Source organism: Pezoporus wallicus, unplaced genomic scaffold (assembly GCF_028554395.1).
Source record: "Pezoporus wallicus isolate ANWC-B61680 ecotype Strahan unplaced genomic scaffold, APGP_CSIRO_Pwel_v1 contig_8542, whole genome shotgun sequence".
NCBI lineage: Eukaryota > Metazoa > Chordata > Aves > Psittaciformes > Psittacidae > Pezoporus > Pezoporus wallicus.
The window spans coordinates 4,189,770-4,212,240 of NW_026640148.1; the positions used below are offsets into that span (position 1 = coordinate 4,189,770).

At 35.2% G+C, this 22,471-nt stretch overlaps 1 protein-coding gene across 5 annotated transcripts in view; it reads left to right on the forward strand.

Annotated features, from left to right (window-relative positions):
• The window catches only part of ERC2 (ELKS/RAB6-interacting/CAST family member 2), a 498,505-nt gene that overhangs the window by 329,555 nt on the left and 146,479 nt on the right, over window positions 1-22,471 (forward strand). For all 5 annotated transcript variants that reach the window (XR_008973235.1, XR_008973236.1, XR_008973233.1 and 2 more), the window contains one exon: window positions 20,135-20,282. Coding sequence is in view for 1 of the 5 variants with exons in the window: in XM_057417556.1 (XP_057273539.1) it covers window positions 20,135-20,282 (148 nt within the window). In the remaining 4 variants the exon portion in view is untranslated. The remainder of the gene's footprint in view (window positions 1-20,134; window positions 20,283-22,471) is intronic.

Here is a 22,471-nt window from a genome sequence, read left to right on the forward strand (position 1 = left end):
CTAGGTCCTTTGAATTGTTTGTGGTGTTGGTCTTTCAGGTGTTCAGCAATAATACCTCAGCTTTTCTGCCTTTTATTTGAAGCCTAAATCTAGGAAAAGGTTATAATGTTTTCTTTTAATAGGACTAAAGTCCTTTAAGTTATATGGCATGCTTGAAGTTATGTTCAGTTGTGTCAGTAGTACGGAAGGAACCATGACCTCTGACAGCCTTGTGGCATTAGCCTGCTAAGCCTGTTTTGAAGTGCTACACTACTGTAACAGATGGCCAAATAGTTCTGGGTAGGAGAAAGATTCAAGACTTGCACCACAGCTAGCTTATTAGTATTGGTAAAAATCATAAGATGTTGATCGAGTGAGATTGTCAAATTCATTCTTGATGAATGACCTGAATTAATTACAGGTTAATATTCTAGAAACTGTTGTGTTTTGTTTTTTTTTTACTCCATTGTCTTCAAAATAAGAATAAATACATGAGATATGATTATCTAAATGTGTTTACTTGAAAGCTGCAAGTATACTGTTAACTTGAAAAAAAAATCTCAAAGACTGTTAAACTAATAAAATGTATTTAAGCATTAGATGTTCATTATCGTATAAGTAGATACCCTAATTTATGTTTTTCTCTGTGATGCTATTGCATAAGTGATAGATAATGGTAAAATGATTTTTAAAAGCTTGATTATGGCGGCACTATTTAACAGTCCCTTTTCAGCACAGTTATAGAGTTTCAATTTGCAAATTTTACATACTCAGTCTAGCAAGCTGCAAACTTTTAAAGACTTTAAATCTGCCAAATTATAGCCACTTATTTTTGTCTGACATATTTTCAGCTTAGACCCACATAGGGGCTGCCAAACTTGTTTCTTTTCATTACCTGTACTATGTCTGGCTCAAAGTTTAGATTTTAGAAAATGGAAAAAAGCTGTTTGTGAAATCACAAGGCTCTTGAGCTCTTAGTTTCCTCTTAGTATCAACGTTTATTTATTTAGGTTTGGGCTGGGTTTCAAAAGATTGAAATTGGAAACAGAGAAGGTGACTCTGAATACCATTTATCTGTATGTAAGCGAACATTCAATGTACATTTAATTTAAAAAATTGCTGTTTCCTACAAGAGGGAGATATTTTTCACATTGTTAAAACATTTTTAGAGGTCACTAGGTGGTCATGTCACCAGCAGGGAGTTTTTGTTTGGCAGGCTGCATTAGCAGTTAGTAACAAATGCCTCCCATGATTCTGTGTTCAAAAGGAGTTGCTTTGCAAGTAACAAATACTTACAACCTGAGAACTGAAGTATAAAAAGTAGTGACAAGGGAGAATGTTTGGAAATGTAAAACAGGATCTTTAGTGGCCAAATTGGAGTGTTTAGGGAGTTGAAGATTACATATCTACTTTATACTTGAGCTTGGAGTTTACAGAAGCAATAATATTTTCACTACTGCAGTTGTAAGTCTCATCATTTCTAGTTAGCAAAGTACTGTAAATTTGCACCTTGCCGAAGTCCTTGGTTTGGGATGTAATTAAAGTTTTCCATAGAATTGTCATCAGATCCTTCATATTCCTTTTTATTTTTGTTTCCTGGTGTGGTATTTGCAAGTTTTATGAGTGCCTATAAATGTTCTGAGTTAGTTTTCTACCAATTTTTAATGTTTTAAAATGTAAGAAGGAATAAAACTGAATAACACCAAACATGTACGAAAAGTTTGGCCAAATCTACACTGTGAGAGAATAGAAGCCGTGTTTGAGAGATTCTTTGTAATCTGTTACCATCTTGTCTTTGTTGTTTGAGATGTGGTGTATATTTGCTAATGAAAGTGCAGTGGAAATACTGCTATTTGGAACGTAAAAGTGCGTGTTGAACTGAAAATATCAGTTTGTTATATATGTAATAGAGTTAATTTATAAACAGATTTTAGTAGCTGGAACAGTGTTTTCTTCTTTGACTATAGGGTTTACTTTTTCCAGATAATTGTAATACAGACGTTTTGGTTATTCCAGTATCTAATTGAGACCCATGACATCCCACCATTCAAAAGAAAATGGGGAAGGGCTCTAGAAAAAGAAGATGTCTGTGGTGATGCTCACCTGAAGAGATTGCTTGACTTTATTTAGGACTGCACTGATTCATACCTAAACTCTGACTGTGATACCTATCCTGTTCCCCTGTCAAAATCCCCTAGGATTTATGCAGCCAGATGCCCTTGGTAGGCTGGCTGTGGTTTTTAAACTGACCATGTCCTGACTCAGGTCTTTTTTACAGGAGAGTGTCTGTTGTTGGGCACATAGCCTGCCCAGTTGTGTCTCATTATGAGGTATACCTTCTATGGGGACTCTGCAAGGGATAGATAAAGCCAGAACCAGGATGAATTGGACACAAAAAGTCTTTTCCTTTGGCATGTCAAAGTACTTGTTTTCTTAAAACAGGGCCTTGCACTTCTCAAAGGGAGCCACTTGTTGCTGGATAGTAATGAAAGTGTGAGAATGAAGAGTACCTCTGAACTGTGGCAGGATGAGATCTGTGTGTAATCCCATCAACATACCTTTATAGTTAACTTCTACAGGAAGGAAACTCTAGAATATGAGATAGAAGAGAGCTGCTATGCCTTCTGATCCTGTGACCTTGTAAAAACCAGGCCTCCAATCTGGATGAGCTGAAGAATAATGTGCGCCAGCTGTGCAGTCTAGATGTAGCATTAGGAACCAAGAGTCTTTGACAAAAAAAGGTGCTTGGAAAGGCACATTAGTTCAATTAATACCACATGGTGACCTTAGGAGGACTAGAGTCCTTGGGGTCCCTTTTTGGAATTAGACTTGGACCAAATCTAGCAGCTGGATTTTGTTTACACTAGAGGGTTGCTGTGGTTTAGTTAGCTATAGTATTGCTTGTCTGTATTGAGACGAATCCTGGAATTCTCAATATCTCTATTTTATTATACTCAAAAGACAAATTCGGGTAATTTTTCTGGGAATTCCTGGCAGGAGCAATATGAAACTTAATCCTTACCTCAAGCTCTGCTGTACTAGATTAGCTCATGTGTTACTATGATTAGGGCTAAAGAAGGTACAAAAGAGTGTTATCTCAAGTCTATGGGCCAGTGGTGTATCAAGCAAGGAGCAAAGGACTTCTGTTTCTCATATGTGAGTGTTACCTGGTTGCTCTAAAGCCTGCCAATGAATTCTGTTATTTCCTGTATTATTGTGGGCATTCTGCTCAGTCAGGATATGTTGACCTTTTATTACTCCTTCAAGGTATGTTTCTGTTTATCTTCATTACTGTGGGCTACAATCATGCAATACATAGGAGCCATGACTTTGTGCTGAGTAACAGCCACAGTCTGTGACTAATGAGATTTACTTCAAATATTTTCTTGAGTAAGGTTTCCCAAAATTGATCTTACCTTACTGGAATAACCAATATTTACCTGGTCAAGAATTCCATGGCTAATTGTAGGGTTCTCACCATTTTAATTTCTTTGTAAAAGGGATCTGTGGGATATTTTGTATTTTTTTTACAAAACTTAATTTTTCTTTAAATTCATTAGGCTAAAGAAGTGACAGCTTTTTAAAGAACATGTAGACTCATATTGTCACATGTAGAGTATGAAATAATTTGTAATTTGGTGGGTTTGTATTTCTGTGTTAAAGAACAGAGTATGAGTAGTTCACCTTGAAAAAGCTAACTAAAAATTAATCTGTGAGGTGGTAAATGTTGGTAAATGCTGTTTGCAGTTTGGTAGCTAACATAGATCTGCTTCTTTCCTCTCCTGTAGCAGCTGAAATTTCACTGCTCTAATAAATTATTTTAATGTGATTAGTGTTAGGTCCATCTTGAGAAAATGAAGACCACAGCTTTTTAACTAGAAGTTTTATCAAAATCTTTAGGAAATCCCTGCTGAGGTGCAGTAGTTATTGTCAGTAATCATTTCTTTGCTGCCTTGGAAAAAGTCGTTGCTGCTGAGACCCTCTTCTGTTACTTGAAAAACTAAGGCCTCTCTCAACATTACAGTCATATGCTTGGGTCCTTTGAGGAATATGAGCTCTTTCCTGAAAGGAAAGGGGCATAGCTGGGGTACTGTCCATCTCTCAACTCTGACAATTGGTCATTTTTAGGTACAGTGTTGAACTTTGGGAACTGCTTTCAGCTGATATTGATGGTGCTCTGTTTTATTCAGTTGACTGTACTATGACTACCTGATGTTTAGTTACCAGATAATGACATAAATCTAATGATGATGCACCATGCAGAATAAACTGCACAGATAAACTGTGCCCCGTAGGTTTGTCCAGTTTGTCCATGAGTTGTCTGTGTATCAGGTGTATCGGAACTGGAGATGCTGGGATGCAGGCAGCAGACGTTTCAGGCTAGCCAGCTTCCTGGTTTAGTGTCAATGCTGGCACAACTGCAGGATGCAGGAGAGCTGTTGGCATTGAGGTTAAGTGAAAGTGGCAGTAGGATCCACTAAGGAAGAAATCAGGTAGCAACAGCCCAATATTGTGAATGGGAATAATGTCAAGATGCATCACTCAATGGGGCATTATTCCGTAAGAGATTTTAAGCTGGGAAATGGTTAGCAGCTAGTAACATGGATTACATTTGGGTAGAAAGACTTCAAAAGTTACTATCCATTCAGCATTCCAGGTTCAACAGAAATTCACTGGCTAAGAGCATAGGATGTGATTATAACAATTAATAGGTATTCTACCTGTTAAAAAAAATAAATGAGGAAATATCCACTAGCCTGTCCTCCTTTTATTATAATGTGCCTTATCCACTGTATTGGCTACGGAGTCAATATGAGTGTCTGAGGCGGTGACTTCTTAGAAAGCATATTTATTGTGGAGGTATTGTCAACATATGTGAAATTATTTTTCCATACACTACACTAATTTACTTTTCACTTAGGTAGTCAGCACTGATATGTTAAGTTCCTTGTTCTTCAGCTCTCTTGCTTCAAGCTAGTCTGCTTCCTGTAAATGTGAACTGAGTATGTCAGCCTTTATAAACATCATATGCACTCTGTGCCTCCCAAACAATTGTGGCTGTTAGTAATTGTTCATTACAAAGTAACTTCCACTAATGTTCAGAAGCATGGAAGTAATTTGGGGAGGAATAGACTTTGTTCTTTTGTACTTAAATAATATGACTTTCTGCCTTAAGGATAAGCTTAAGTCATCCTTAACTATGGAATCATGAGCAGTATTCACATAGTATAGTTTTAAAATGAGAAGAGCAGCCAAAATAATTATGTCTTTGCCAGATTTTTAACACTTGAATGTAGTTTTTAACGTTTTAAATATTGTATTAGATTTTTACATAGTGTTTCCTTCTTTTATAAATAAGTCAGTTCTTTATTAACCAAAACATTAGTTTGTATTGTTAAATCAAAGGGTTTGTTAAATCAAAGGGTTTTGTAATGAATGCAATAGTAGCCTATATATGTTTGTCTTTTGGAATAATGAAGGCAGTCATAGAAAATATTTCTTAGCAACTGATGCTAACCTGAATTTTTTATTTTGTTTGATCTTCTATTCCAGAAAGGATATAGTTGCATTCTCTCTTTCACTATCTTTTTGGCAAGATTTTGTGTTATTTTCTTATTTGGGGAAATACTGTTGTCATATGCTTTAAAATAATTTCTTCAACACTTCAAATCTTTGTTGTATTTTGAAAGCGTGCATTTTCTTTTGTCTTGGACAGTGCATTCAACAGTGGAGCTACCTACAGAGTTGAATTGTACTAATTAGTTCTTTTTTGTGTAACAGGAAAGACAGCCTACACCTACTTTTATATCTAGAGTTTGACTTGGTTAGTTCTGGCTTCTTTGAGCTGCTGAGGTGCTATTATTTCCTACCACCTGTACAGAATCTCTGCTCATTGCAGAGATTAGCAGCTGTGGTTTCATTTCTCATAGCAATGGCAGTTACTTCTATTAGCATTCTTCCTTAGTGGCAGCTCATCTTAAAATGGATCCTATTATTTGTATGAGTCACGAGGCCACCCGGATAGCAATTTAAGAGAGCATTTTCCATAGTGACTGCTTCATTGGCTTTCTCTGTCACGATTCTTTCCAGATGTGCTGTTGATTCAGGTAATGTTCAAAATCCTGCTTAGAAATAAGTTATTTTTCTGTTGTCTTGCATTCTAGAGCCCATCTAAAATTACAGTAAGTATGCAATTTTGTACATAGTTTAAAAAAAACTAAATCAAATCAACCATGAACCATACAGAGGCCTCAGACATTTTCCCCTATTTGATTCTAAGCAAAATTTTTTTTTTGTTTGAATTGTTATTTTTCAAAAGCATGGTTGATATTTGTTACACTTACAGTCTGTACCTTAATTTTTGGAAGAAATGTATAGTTTTTGAGTGTACCAAAGCCCCCGTAGAAATTTAGCCATCTTTATTAATTTAAATGTTCTTGCAAACTTACCTCTTGTATGACCATCCCTGGGGAAACCTGATTGGATGAATTTACTATCTGAACTGTTTGAGTACTTTCCATCGTTGAAATCTGCATAGGGTTGTGGTTTTTTTTTTTCTTTGTTTATTTGGGTTTTTTGTTGTTTTTTTTTTAACTTGACTTAAAATTTGGTGGGATGAAATTTGTCATCATTGTTGAATGTCAGATTTAAAAAGGAAAATTGAAAATTAATTTATTTGCATTCTGTACGATGCTTGTGCGGTCCTTTTTTTACCCCCCCCACTGTTGTATTCTTTTAAACTATGAAATTTATGCCTGGGTTAAAACTTGAGTGTACTATAATATATTAAAGTGTCATCCATCCTGTTCTAAGCATCAGTGTTTCCAGTAATAATCCATTTTGATACTTTCGAGCCCTTCTGATGGTGTTTAAATAATTTATCTTCTGCTTTTGTGTTGTAATGTCTAGTACAGTAGCTTGGCTGCCAAATACTAAGCCTTCTGTAGTTTTTGTTGACTTAAAGAGTTCTTGCATTTTAATAAGACCATAAACATCACTTTATTCAGTGTTACATGAGAGATCTGCATATTTTTCTAAGATACAGCCATCAAGAATTTACAAATTAACCTACAGATAGTATTTTGAATTTATATTTTTTAGAGTGTTCGGGGGGTTTATTATTGATGGCTTTTCAGATTAATTCTGTATGTTTTCCAAATCTGTACGTTAAAAATAGACTTTGAGCACTGAACTCAACATATTTTGTTTCTATCAGAACTGTTGTTTGTATATTCCCACTTAATGAGATTCTCAGGAATTGCAAATCTTGCAGATACAATGCAAAAGGGAAACATGGCTAATTCCTATAGCTTTCCATAAGATAAGGGCAGAAAGACTGAAAAGTGCTACATTCTTCATTAAGAAGAATGTATTTGAAAATATATAGAAGACCACTATGCACAGTTCTGTTATTCCACTGCCACTTTGAAGATTACAGCAGTGCATTCATTGCCAATATATATGTGTCTAACTGATGAGTAAACTCAGCTGTGTGCCATCTGGATGGATCTCAGATCCTGTATTTGATGGAGACTGAATAACTACACACATAAGTGTCTGAAAGCCTTATGTCTTGTGACAGGGCCACAGTTTGGTCATAGTTTTGACATGGATCTATTTTTTTTTCCCCCTAAAACATTCCTTCAAGATGAGTGAAAGGCTGGGAATGTCTCATCAGAAATTAAAAGAGCTACATATATATCTCCCCACCCCTGCAGACATGTCCCTTTTCAGTGAACTCGGTGACTTTTGAGTGGCAGCAGACTCTATCCAGTTCCCAGTGGTTCCTCAGAAGCACTGTCTGTCCTCTGCTAACCCTGCTTGTCATCTGTGTCTGTGGAAGCTGCTGGCCCCAGATCCCTGTGGTGACATTTTTCTGTATCTTGCCTAGCAGGCTTGGTAGCTACTTCAGAAAACCTCTTAGTATCTCTTTCATCAAGAAGATTCACTTCATTTATTTTTAACTTGCTATTAGCTTGTCAGTTATTTTTAACATATATTTGAGAATGGCCAACTAGAAGAGGTACTTCTGACATATACTAACTTTTATCGGCAGAAGGGAGTGATCTAATTATGGAAAGAGCTGATAGTTAAAACCGATCAGAAAGAAGTAGTTTGGTTGACCTATCCAACTAGTAGTAAGTGCCATATTGTTTTTTAATTCTAGTTCACTGATTTTAGTAATTTAAAAAGTATCATCCAACAACTTTTCAGTAATCAGTGTAATTCTGTCAATTAATTAATTTTAGTATTCATTTTGTAGTAAGATATGAACTAACATGATGTTAGCTCAAAAGCAGACTCCATCTTTGCCCTCAATAAAACTTACTTTTAGAGGTCTTCCTAAAGACTCTCAGAACTATTATTCAAATCAATAGAGAACTTCATGTGTTAGTCTGTTAATCTAGTATGATATGTAAGAAGTTAATTGTTTATCAAGACTAAACATGCTACAATTTGTTGTGGAACTATCTTAAAATATCCAACTACTGTTATCTCTGTTGTCATGACTCCTTGTTACCATTCAGACATGGCAATAAGGAGTCATTACTCCTGGGCACTACACCTCTCTGATACAGTTCACTGATAATACATTATGCTTCTTTCATCTGCTATGACAAAGTCAGTATGAACTGTATTCACGATGAATCAGTGTGTATTATCTTAGAGCTCTAAGACTGCACATATGCCTTTTTTTAAAATGCTTCCTTAGCCTGAAACAAATTTTGAAACAGTTAACCCACCAAAGCAGATCAATGAGCAAACTTCTTTATGCAAAGTTGAATCATATGATGGTCTTCATGCTCCTGGCAATGCTTGTGAATAGCTCTATTAGCAGGGAAGTCATATAATTAAATAACATCATGTGGTATCCTATCTCTTTCATTCCCAATCTTTTAAGATACTAATTAGAGAAATATTTGTGTGCTGTTGTCTAATTCCCTCTCTCCTTACGAAATCTCTTCTGCCTGCTCTGGGATTTCATTGTCTTTTCTATTTTATAGTTACTGTTTTCATATGCCGTATTTTGGATGTGCAGTGTTTTATTAGAAATGAAGGTGGGTTTTCTTTTCACTGAGATAAAATGATGGAGGCAGCATTTGAAGAAATTGACAGAACGCCTTTAGGCACTTAGGTCTTTAGATATCCCACACTTAAAGGAATGGTGGTCTGTTAGTTTGTGAATAAATATCTTAATTATCTTCTTTACTCAGATGCTTAACTGTTTTTTTTTATTATGTTAAAACTAATAATTAGTGGTGTTTATAGGTGATTTTCTGTGGCTTGGTCGTAAGTACATATCCAGTGGTTCCCAATATAATGAAATCCTCAGAAATGAGATGTCTGGAACGGTATGTTTAAGTTTATTCTGTACTTTGTAGTACCTTATCAACTAGGCATATTTAGCAAAAACATCATAGTTTCAAAAAAGAAAAAATTAAGCTGTAATTTGTAAACTTACAATTGTAAGTTGTAGAATTTCCTGTAGCTATCAAATTAAGCTATATAAAAGTTTTTAACACATGCTCATAGTGTAACGGTAAGTAATGGGTGTAAGCATGTTAATAATGGAAATGATGATTCTGACTTCATAGGTCAATTAGAATAAAATATGAAAACTGTCAGCCTATTTAAGGGAGTGTGTGTGTGTGTGTGTGTTCAAAATCTAAGGATTTCTTCATGTAAGGCTCACATACAGAATTATACTCTGACATATCTGCAGCTAGTGGAAATCATGTGACACTAGTTTACATAATCTCTGTCTAACACCCAGTTTAATAAATGAGCATTTAAACTATGCTCCCAGATCAGTTATCAAATATGAATTATGCACTGCCAAGAGAGTGCATTTTGTTAATCGTAAGTATTCAGGCAATTTTCTTTCTTGAATTTATCTTCTAATATATTGTAAAGCTCAAGCAGAAATTCTAGTACATATTCATATTGATTTCTCTATGTTGGTTCAAAAATGGATCTTATTATTCCCTCTGTGATGTATTTTAAAGTTCACTATGATTTACACTGGATTTTATGTGTTTTCTTATATATGTTGTTCAAGGGGGGGCTCCTTGAAACTTTATGGAAATTAGCATAGGACCTTAAGTTAGTTCTTTTTAAATCAGGCCAGTCTTTTTATCCAGTTTCCGGTGGAAAGGTAGGAAATAGATTTTAGTATTTATTTTTTCTATGTTTGTGTGTGTTATCTGTTTGCCAAAAGGATAATTTTGCTCATCAGCATTTATTAAAAGTTGAAAGAAAGCCTCAGTCATTCTCTAGCATAACCATCTACTTTGCAAGAAATGGCAATTTGGAATATGTTGTGAACTCAAAATTGAGAAGATAATGCAATTAACAAAAGTTTGTCTTTTTTATATTCTGTCTCTGCATCTCAGTTCTATATGTCTTTGACTCAATTATTTTGAATTCTCCGCAAATTCATTAAAGCTGTAGTAACTCTAAGTAGTAACTTTTTTCCAAGTGTAAATGTTTATTTGGCAGTTAAAAAATGTTACCAAGAGCTATATTGTAGAGATTTAACTATTCATCCTGTGAAGTACTTTTATCTTTGTCTTCTATAAACACAAAAAGCGGTGTTGAAGGATAAGGAGGCTGACAATGACAGATTACCTATAGCCTGGTTTTCCTGTTTAACTTAGGTGGACCCTGTGCAGTGCTGTGTTTTGCTGTAACACAATCCCATGTGTTTGGATGCCATTGTTCTTGTTCTTGGCAGCCCCCATTTCTGTACTGCATTGTGGATTGGTGTAAAACCGGCAGAGAGGTATTTTAACCAAGCATTGGTTACATTCCTACGGAGAATCATACAAAACCAAATGAACAGTAGGAGCTAATTATAGTAAAAAGCTGCAAAACCCAGAAATAATTGTCATCATCTAACTTCTTCAGCTGTGTTTTGCAGCAGTGTGAATTCTTTTTTTCTCTCTGCATTTCTCACAGTCTGAAGCTTGTTATATTTACTTATGTGTGAGCAGTGCCACCCATTTAAATGATATGATAATGCAATGGTTATTGAAGCATGATCTATGAAACCATGATGTAATTGCTTTCACAGATGAATATGTCTTTTTCCAAGGGCATCTGTTTTACTTATCTGTCATTTCTAAAACATAAATCATTGAGACATCAGAACTGCAATGTTACAGGGTTTGAAAAACTTCAGAGAATTCAAATTCAAATGGCCTGCTTCTTACTTGAAAATTAGCCCCAAAAGTGGGCATGAGGTTCCTTCTTTGTCATTTAAAATTTCTCTCTGAACTCATAGTTTTATACTGGATGGTTTCTGTTTGCTTAACAAAAGACCTATATGCACATTCCCAATGGTTGTAAAGGAGGAAAAAAGGGAATAATTTAAAATTGCCAGTGTGAAGACAGTATGTTTGTTTTTACTGGGGGAATGTAAGGAGAGGTTTGATTATGCAACTAGTGAAACATAGGGAAGAAGCACTGAACTGTGGCTCAGGAGAGGTGAACTGACAAATGGATAAGAAAGCTGTCATTTCCAAGAAATTCCTATGTGATTATTCAGAATCAGGTCCTCTCTTTTCCTTGTTGTCATTTACTCTGAAATTTCACATTAGGGACAGCTGCTTCTTCCTGTTTCTTCTTGATTATAGACTAATGAAAATATATATCTAATAGAGGTGTAATATAGAGAGTATTTGTTGTTTATCTAACACAGTATCCTTTGATTGTTTCCTCCTCACGCCTGCTGCCAGCTTGATCTGATGATAAATTCAAGGTTCAATTCCTCAATGTGAGGAAAAGTGCTTGGTGGGTTGGTGCCTGAGGTGTGTAAGAGCAGGGCCCCTGGCTTTCTGTCCTGTAGTTAATGGATCAGTCATCTCTGCTGCTTGGTGTGTTTGTGCTGTGGAGCATCAGAAGTTCTCTGTGCTTGCTGTAAGGGCACTAGGCCAACCTGAAGTACTATTTCATGCTTGTTTTGCTTCTGAAAGTATTTCAAAAGGGATTGTTCTTTGAAAACAGTGCAAAAATAATTGTTCATTTTAAAGTAGTTATAAATGCTTTTGTAAGGTGTATTTAGTCATATAATTGGAGAGACAAATTTTCTGTCAGTCTCAGATAAACAATTTTAGGATTATCATCTACAATTAATAGTGGCTGAATTTACATGTCTATCATGCAGTTAGCTTAGACTTACAGCTCTTGTTGAATATACAGATTTTAAATTTCATGCTTATGATCAGTATGTCTTGTTTTTAAAGAAAAAGCTTTAAAATACCAATAATATTCTGAAGTTTATTTTTGAAGATGCATACACATCCATAACGGATTAACAGCATGTTTTAACAAACCATTTATTTGCTTTAGGAGTGACAGAGAGAAGCTGTTTCAAACAGGATCTCTCATCACCGTCTATCTCTAGTCACCTCCTACTGAACTTAAGGTTGAATACTGGGGGTCATGAGGGAAAGAAAACAATAATTAAAGGAAAAATTTGGTTGAGCTGTTTTTTGGTTGTTTTTTCTTTCTTTCTTTTCCTCCTTCAGTATGATTAGCATGTAAGAAGCTGGCTGAGTACTGTGTATCATTAGTTCAAACATCTTTTACATGATTTAACTTTAATGGTGACTAAGTTACATTTCTGTATTTTGCAGAGAATGGCTTAAGTAGTAAGTGCAGTAAAAGTTCTTGTTAGAAGTTCTTGTTTCTATAAATCTTAATCTTGGAATTCTGATAGATTACAATTGGACCTTTTCTAAGATGTTTCTAAGAACTCACTCCCCAAAAGTTGTCATGAGTTCTTTTATTAAAGCTCAGAAAATTATTCTTAGACTAACAGAGGTAGGGAGTAAAGCAGGAGTGTTTACAAAGTTCACTTCTAAATTGACTGTGATAAGTGGCAATGCAATGTATTATGATTAGAGGTTTCTGGGAGACTCTTTAAGAAGGTTAACTGCAAGGCAGCTCTCAAAAGAAAGCATTTATCTTAGTGGTCATCCCTCAGTGTTTTACACTACTGAGATTTTTTTTTGTGGGTGGTTAGAACCATTTTTTGTGTTTTATTAGCTGTATCTTGAATACCTCCTACAACCTGAATGACAGTTTAGGGTTATTAAATCTGTTCTTAGTGCATTTTTTTATCCATAGTTAATCTTGACTAAATATATGCTAGTGAACAACCCTTTTTTCTCAGTTGTTGCCTATATTTGTTAAAGAAATTATTCCATTTGACATTTGTTTAGGCTGCAGTTTGATAAAACACTGTATGCAATATACTTTTTCAGTTTGGCATTCAGCAGAGTCTTTTGTGGATTTATTCCTTCTTGCATTATCTTATCTTCCCTTCTAGTATGCTAAGGCTTCCTTTTCATATTAAGTAATTTTTTTCACTCCAAGACAGATGCTTTGACGTACGCAAAGTCTGCATCTGAATTGCTAGAGATCTATAAGCTTGTGTTTTTCAGGTGTTAGGTTACATTTATAACTGAGTTGCTTTGGTATCATCTGCTTTCTTTAATCCTATGTATGGTGTTTTTCTTTAATTCAGATTGTTCTTTAACACTACTTCCAGTGACCTTACTAAAAGATTTATAATATTTTATACTTTTTGTTTGTCTAAAAACTATCTCTATTATGAGGTTAATAGTTGATAGATCCTCCAAAGAAGGGCATCTCCATATTTCACTTTCACTGAGGAATGGCGATTATCTGCAATTGCTTTCACAGAAATTTTTCACAGAAAATTATATTGTTCTATCTTACTATAGAGGTAGAAACTGAAATGTAAAAGGCCTTTTCTTTGAGTCATAAGAAGGCTAGCAAGCATATGATGGAAGAAGATAAAGCATGATGTTAACTCCAAAGACTACTGTAATAAATGAGACACAAGAGTAAACACCTTTAAAACATTGATTCATTGAATAATTGGGTTGCTGGTGTCACGTCCTGGGGCAAGTTCAGCTATTCCCAGGTCATTTCTAACAGACTTTTGCCTAAATTGTTCAAAAAAACCTTCCACTGGCAGTGACCGTTTTCCTCTCAATTTCTTCCAGTACTCAATTGCTATTCATACTTACCTGCCATTATCATTAGACCTTGTATAGACATTAGGAGGAAAAAATGCAACTTTGTCTCCTGCAATTTGTATATATTGCTTCTTGTTCTCTGGGCTATGGATATAGATAAAAATGTTCTATTTCAATTCGGTATAATATTTAATGTTCATATGATCATGTTGTCATAGACTATTAATTGTAGTCTTTTCCAATGTTTTCTTGTCAGTCATTTCTCTGACTGTTTTTTTTGGCTCTCCACTGAACAGTCTCCACATTTTTCATGGAGAATCATATCCAGAGTGGATGTAATATTTCAACTAAGGTCTTCCTGAAGTCATGTAGATCAAAAGAATCACCTCTGTATTGCAGTCTATTTCTGTTTATACTTCACAGTGTAATGTTTGCCTTATTCACAACAGATCATTAATACGGAGTTCCTCCTTAGTTTTCTAGGTGGCACGTTTGATTTGTCAAAAGATTTTTATTCCTGTCTTCGTGGTATTTGAAGATACTCCAGTCTCAAGTCTCTGTGAATTGCAATAAGCAGATTTTCTAGTCCATCAACCAATGTAGTTAATGAAAACAAAAACCAGAGTGCAATCCTAAATATTTTTGGGTGGAATATTACTTGCATAAATAAATTCCTGGCAACTAGGAAGGGAATGTTCCTTTCATTTTTTCTTTTGTATTTTAGCATGAAGTGACATTAAGTATACTAAGGCAAGTATAATTAATGCAATTTTCCTAGTACTTCTCACTGGAATCATTACTACCTTAATACCCGACCTCACAACTGTAAGCGTGCTTGCTCATCAAGAGGCCTTTCTAGTTACTGTCTTAATATTAAAGAAGACTAGCTTGAGGTAGTAAATTGCTGTATAGTGGAATGCAGTCAGGCTTTGCTAGGGGAGGAGAAGTTCCTTTCATAAATTTTGTTTTTCCAAGGAGAAATTCTACCTCTCCTTATAATGAGCAACCATATTATAGTGGAGGATATATAGGTTGAGAATACTAGGAATTACTTTATATATATCAAAGGAAAATGTGCAGAATAATCACTAATATGGATCAAATGCAGACTGCTCAAACGCAGATTATATGTAACATGCATCTTTTAATCTCAGAGATTACCTAATTTTACCATACACAGAGTGATTTTCCTTGGTGTTAAAAGTACTACACTGTTGTTTGTATAACAGATTAGTTTGCTAAAAAAAAGAGAGAAAACTACTAATAGCAAAAAGGTTTACTCTTTATAAATATTACTGTTAAAGAATGTAATTTAATTCAGTGCTCTAATAAATTATTTTAAAATGTATTTTATTACCATAATTTATTAAACAATAAGGAGACATTTTGGCTGAAAATAGGGAGAACATCTCTATAGAACTGTATTTGGATAGTCGTTTTTTTTCCTGACACGGTAGATAATTAAGTATTATAAATTATGCTTACACTCTTAAGCATGTTAGCTGGAGAGTAGATCAGACTGTATGTTGTTCTTGGTGCCAGTTCAGGTCTTGATTTTCAAAAGTTCTTTCAGAGAAATGCATGATGAGTTTCTAGCAGCAAAGCAGAACTGTATTACTCACCTGAGAGATGTAGACAAAGACCTTGACACCTGTTTACATTTTTGAATGGAGTTTACTTCATATTTGTGAGGAAGTAATTATAGTCAGCTGTTTTGATGGCATCTCAGCCTTGTTTCTAGTGGTTAGATAATCTCATTTCAAGTTTGCTGCAAAAAATGTGATATTAATTTTTTAGTGGGGTCACTGGGTAGCTAAAATAAATCGCTTCTGATTTGGTTCTTCTGTAGGAATCTTGAAGTATGCTGATGGGGTAGCACAGCAACTTTCACAGATGTGGGTAAAAGAGCGTATGATATGCAATAAATGAGATACGGGTCTATTCCCGCAGGCTGCTTCATATATGCTTGTATCCTCTCACGATTCCTCACCAGCATGGGCAAGGTATTTTTCAACCTCTATCTCCCAGGTACTCTGTGGAGGAATTGCGCATCTGGTAGTATGGTAGGCCATACATAGTAAAGTAAAGGAGGCTGGTTCGGTTTCTTTAGATGCCCTGTCATAACCTACTTCTTTATCATGTACTCTGCAAAATAGTAGCAATAAAAACTGGTGGGTCTCTCTGTCTTCCCTCTGTATTGAAGTAGTTGATTCGTTAGGATGTAAGCAACCAACATGTGGTAGAATACACGTGGTAGAATCATTTGGTAGAATACCTAGTCCTGCTTTACTGAACTCTTGTTAACCTGAGTGCCTGGTTAAATGCCACTGGATTATATATTTGAGGTTATTACTGTTCAGATTATCCATGATAATAGACACAGATAATATGCTGAAATATTCCAGGAGTATGTCTGTGCAGGCAGATGCAGACTTGCTCTGCCCACACGCTGAGGAGGCTGTATGAGAGCCAGTTCCAGTTTGGAAGCCATCAGTGTGTTGACTGGCATTATTCCCAAGCTAAAACACATTGTTTCTTAGATAAATGAGACTTTAGAGCTTCTGAACTAAAGCTGACTCACATTCGGGTGGCTTCAAGATTACTGGTAGTCTGAGTTTGCTTTCAGCGGTGAATCTATGTAGGTGTATTCATCATTCCACATTGCTGTGGAAGAACTTCAGTAGAAATCCCCATCCATGTATTCTTGTGCAGTGATCTCTCAACATGTGTAAGTTTAAGGCTTTGCAACTCCCCTTACATTTACTATAAAGATAAGAGATAAAAAAATACATTGACAATAATGTTGGGGTCCAGTTCAAACCTGTGTACGCACTGTGGGTTTGATTCAAATCTTTGAGTGCCTCAGTGGAGCACTTATGGAGTCATATGAGAGCAACTGTTTTATATGGCTATGAAGCATTATTTCCTGGAAGTGTTTGGTATGAATCATTATTTTGTGTAATTAAGCATTTGGTTACTTATTTTCCCCAGTATTTCTCTAAGACAGGATAAGTGGTGTATTGAATGGAGTTGCCCTGTGAGCCGCAAGACAATAGATAAAAAAGATTTTGTTAACTTTCCCTTTCAAAAACATTCTCATAACTTGTGGTTGGCTTTCACAATCCCTCAACACCCTCAGCTGAGAAAAAGCATCCTAGGGTCTGCAAAATCTTGTGGTTTTGGGGCTGCAGAATCCAGGGTTTTTCAAAGCATGTTGATTGGCTGTCCTCTCCCATGGAGTGTTTTGTCTCATCTGCTACTTCAAAGTGGGGCTAGACTGTTGCACACTTGAAGAGTTATGACCACAAGAACCTGTGGTCATTTTGGTTAGCGGTGCAGAAGAAGATGGACGTGAGTGAATCCTGTTGTCAGATGTGGAAATGATACCAAATAATTCAGTAGTTTTGATTCTTCTACCACGCTAGTCAGGTTTGTGTTTTCACTGCCAGTTTTGAGGTAGTGAAATTCTAAACTTTGAAGGATAAGTAAAATTTCAGAATAGCTTTATGTAGTTTTCAATTTAAAACTTTTACGCTGTTTGTGGCTTTTTGCAGCTGCAATGCATGTTACACGTAATTGGATACACTATATATCATTAGAAACCTAGTAGATGGCAAGTATTTACTGTAAAATTTGCTACTAGATGAACAGACATATTGTGTTGAGTCTCGCTGGGATGGAGTTAACTTGCATAAATGAAGAATTAATGTAAATGTATGTTGAAACCTTGGAATTCCTGAGATGTAGATTATTTTTTTTTAACCTATTTTCATTCTGAGCGTGTTGGGTTTATGATGGTTATGTCAATGTTTATCTTCAGATATTAAATAAGTATATCTTTAGACTGATCATTATGGTATAAATAAAATCACATTTTGCTCTTAAAGTAGAGGTACCTACTTTACAGCACTGAGTTACTATGAGTTAAAGATTCAGATTTAATCCCACTAATGTTAATTGTAGACAGGGCTAATCTTTGTCCTACATATCCTGAAAACCAGAAAAACATCGTGAAATCTTTTTAAAATAATGCTCAAAATAGAAAAAAAAAAAATTGCTTGATGCATGCTAAAAATTGGAAAAGGTTCCTTGGTGCAAACCACCAGAACATTGTCAAAACTTCTGATGGTTAGTCAGAATTTCATTTGTAATTTTAATACAGTCTTCTGTCAGATAATTGAAGAGAAGCTAATGTAATCTTATTTAATTTGAAAAAAAAAAAAAAGATTTTATGTAATAATGCAATATGCTGTTTCTTTCGGTTTAAATTCACAGAATACCTGTTGCTGGCAGTTTCTGTCAGAAAGCTTATGTCATCACCCCTGAAAAAAGCCTCCTCCTTCTAGGGCTAGGATGCATGTACCAAAAAGTACAGACTTGTATGTAAAAGATACTGTGGAGAAAAAGCAGAAAATACATTTTTCTGTTTGAATCAGATGCTCAAATGACATCATATTTCCATTTTATACAGTGCATAAATTCTCTGCCTTCTGGAAGGTGAGAGGGATTGTTGAACACAGTAGCAGATCATTGCATTAAAAAAATAAGATTTTAATGAGAATGTTATGGAATTGATATGGTATTTGAGCACAACACATAAAAACACTGCGTCTTTTATAAATGCAGCAAGTTTTATGCATTATGAAGTGTATAGAAAACAATATACCTGTATCTCATTTCAAATTAGCATTATAGGTGTGTGACCTTCTGCTATGTTTTTTTCCTTAATACCTGTTATTTGAAATAATTAATAGCTTTCATTTAAATTAAGACTGTTGGAGACTTATGGCATCCTCTTTTAAACATCATTTAACTGTGATTAGAATGAAGACAGAATAATAAATGAGGCTATTTAAGTGTATGAATAAAATGCAACTGTTTATCTAAAATTGATCCACGTCTCATAACTTTGAGAGTAAAATAAATGGGTTGTTTTTCTTTGACTCCATCAGAAATATTGTCCTATAAATATTTACATTAATACATTAGGAACTTTGAAAAAAAAGTGAAATAGCTTTCTTGACATTTTTGCTGGCAAGCAAAGGACTATGAGAATTCCAAACTCCTAGCTCACCTTGACTGTATGAAGTTCATGAGCCGTATTCTTACATTTATTAGCAGCTGGAGCCTAAAGTTAATTTATGACTCATTTATCCATGTTTATTTTTTAATGATTGATCTTACATAGTTCTGGAAAAAGGCATAGGCCGTAACATATTCTGTTCTAAAAGCTATTAAGTATGATATGCTTTTTCTTGGCTGATAAGTCATAGTCTGTCATTGAATGCATTGCAGAAGATGAATATATTTCTTTTATTGAGTAGAATAAGGGACAGATTATGTCCTTGCCAGCGGGAGCATTTAGAGTATAAGAAATAATAAGATACTGCAAAATCTGTGCTTCCAACTGCATAGTGTAAAAATTACCTTTGTTCTATGTCCACACAAACTATTTATGATATGTGCTGCTAACTTCTAAAAGTGCTGTAAGTTTCTGCTTGCTTTATTTTCAAGATTCCAAAGGAAAAGATTCCCCATGAACAATTAGATCAAGGAACTTACTTTGTAGATGTTATATTTTACTTCTGGCATTATAGTTATGTGGTGATACAATGAATAATAACAGTAAATCCATAGGAAAACATTTAAGTAAACATGAGAGAGATGTCTAGAGGTTTCCGTACTGAGGTCTCTAGAGTACAAAATTAATGGCAAAAAAAAAATGGCAAAAAAAAGTTTTATCTGTGTTGCTTTTTCTTATAATTATTCAATCTGTACGATTTGAATAATTTGCATCATATTTATGTAAGATATTCTGGAATTCAGGAAAGTGAATTGAAAAACATAAGTAGCAGATTTTTAAAAGCAAGACATTTCACAGAAATATTCTTAGCTATCATATTGTAGTAAAAGAGATGGAGATAAATGTTTTATGAAATAGTTGCAGAATGAAAAATCTATAAAGATAACATTTTTAGCTAATCAGTTTATTTCATGATTTGATTAGACTTGACAGTGCTTGCTATTTAAAGTGTTCAGAAGGTCGTTGATTGTTCCTCTAGCAGTTAAACATCTCAAGTTGTATGAGGTAGCAGTATATGTTCTGTTTTGATGAGAATATAATGATTTTTGTTTTATTTAATCAGACAGGAAGCTTTGCTTGCTGCAATTAGTGAAAAAGATGCAAACATTGCCTTGCTTGAACTGTCTGCTTCAAAGAAAAAGAAGACTCAAGAGGAAGTAATGGCTCTTAAACGAGAGAAGGACAGATTAGTACATCAGTTAAAACAGCAGGTGGGGAGACATTAATTTCCATATTTTCATGGCAATAGAAAATTGGCATTATTTTCATTGTTACTATTTTATTCTAACCTCATATTGAAAGTCTTCAAGCCAGGTCTGACATGTGACACCAGTTATGAAAGGTAGGAGGTGTTCAGTGTGTTTATTGCTTCTTTATGGTTGTTAATTATTTTGCTGCATGTTTGCTTGGCTCATACGCGGCCAGTGCACTTTCTGTTTTCCGTCCTCATGCAGCTTCCAATCTTCATTGCAAGAGACAGAGGACAGCACATGCTCTTTGCCATAAAGCAAGATCTAGCCACTCTGTCGACTTTTTCTAACCTTCTCTTCAGTTATTTGCTTATCTATTGTAAAGTAATTGTGTTTTCAGAAGGTTTCAGGCTTTCTGAGAGGTTATCTGGAAATCATGATTATCCTAAAACTCTCAAATGAGTAAAAATCACTGTGTCTTCAGCACTCTAAGTTATTTGAGGTTTTGATTAAAAAAAAAAAAAGTTACAAATTCTAGAAATAGATTTTGTCATAAGCAAATTTATGTTCTGCTGTATTAATGAGGAAAATAACCATACTAGACATAACACGCAGGTACCAGACACAGTATATAGTTCTTTTCTCTGTCTAAATAAAATGCTTAACTCTGCATACTGTGCAGTGGCTACTCCCCCTGATTTTTAAAAGGTAATAGTCATAGCCAGAAGAGGTAATGTAGGCAAGAAGACAGAGGATGTTCAGATAACCTAGGTACTAAAGACCTGTGCTGTGTGTCATGTATGTTGTTAAGCACCTTTCCCGTTTCAGAATAGGTCAAAAAAATGAAAAAGCTTTTATCAGACCATGTCTGAAGATGTTGTGTCTGATGTTTTCTTTCGTGTGACATTACTGAATTCTGTGATTGTTGCTTGAGGAGGAGAATACCATTGTTAAGATCATTCTGATCTCCCAAGCCCGCCAAAGTAACTGCTCTGCTGTCAGGCAGTCTGCCACTTTACAAATGATCATGCCATTTCAATAATGCTTGGACGTACTGCATAGTAAGTGCTATGATTATTCTGAATCATGCATTGCTTACTGCAGAACTCCATACATTAAATAACAGAAAGTTAAGGAAAACCCTTGCTGTTAGGCTGAATTCCCAATAGCTCTGACCTCATGCATCTAATCATAGCTTTTTCCCACAGGTCTGTAAAAATAGGAAACAGCCCCTGAGCATGAACTTACCCACTTGTGATGTTGACTTCAGTACAGACATTCCAACCAAGTACCTGTGTTCCAGCCATGATGCATTCATGTCAGCTGGCCAGGAGACATTTCACCCAAATTTATATGCTAGATAGGCAGACATACTTCATGATTTTTAGTACTTCATCTCACTGTGCTACATCAGAGCAGATGATGCTATGTTCCAAAGAATTTTGGGGATCTTTTTCTATTAGCTTGCTTTGGAAAACAGAAGGCAGTTATTTTCTCTTTTAGATTGTCTCATTTTTTTCATCTTTATCTTTTGTTACTGAAGAGTAAATGAATACACCACTTTGCCATGTTCCATGGTACCTGTCCTGGATGTTTTTTAATTGTTAATTAGAGATGTGGGCAGATTGTTTTTTTGTTGGTGGTGGTTTTGTTTGTTTGTACCTTTAGACTCTTGATGAAAAGTCGTAACTTTCTTCAGGCAGAGTGAAGGAATAGTAGAAGAGAATTGCTGGAGAGGCATTGTTTTGGATAACTTCAGTTAGAACTGTAACCAAATACTTCAAATACCTCCATTATTTATAACAATAAAGATCTTCAGTAAAGCTATTTAACTAGATTAAATTGACGCCAAAATAATCTCCCTGTTATCTCAGACATCACCAAAAAACCAAAAAGACACCAGGAACAGGAATGTGGTTTAACTAGGTCACCGCTTTATTACACTTAAGAATTATCTGATAATAGAGGCTGTAGAGATCATTCATACTTCTTTAATCCCTTTGGGAAGAAAACTGTGAGCCCCCCAAAGCTCTAACGTGTGCGCCCAAAACAAAGGCTTGTTAGTGCTGCTCTTCCTCGCTATGACTATGCCAGGCCAGGGGAGAAGTGAAGTATTCCACACTCTGTGATATATACACCCAGTTCCTCAGTTTGCCTTATTGTCCCATTGCCCATTTCCACAGTTCTTCTGACAGAAAGAAGAAAAGAAA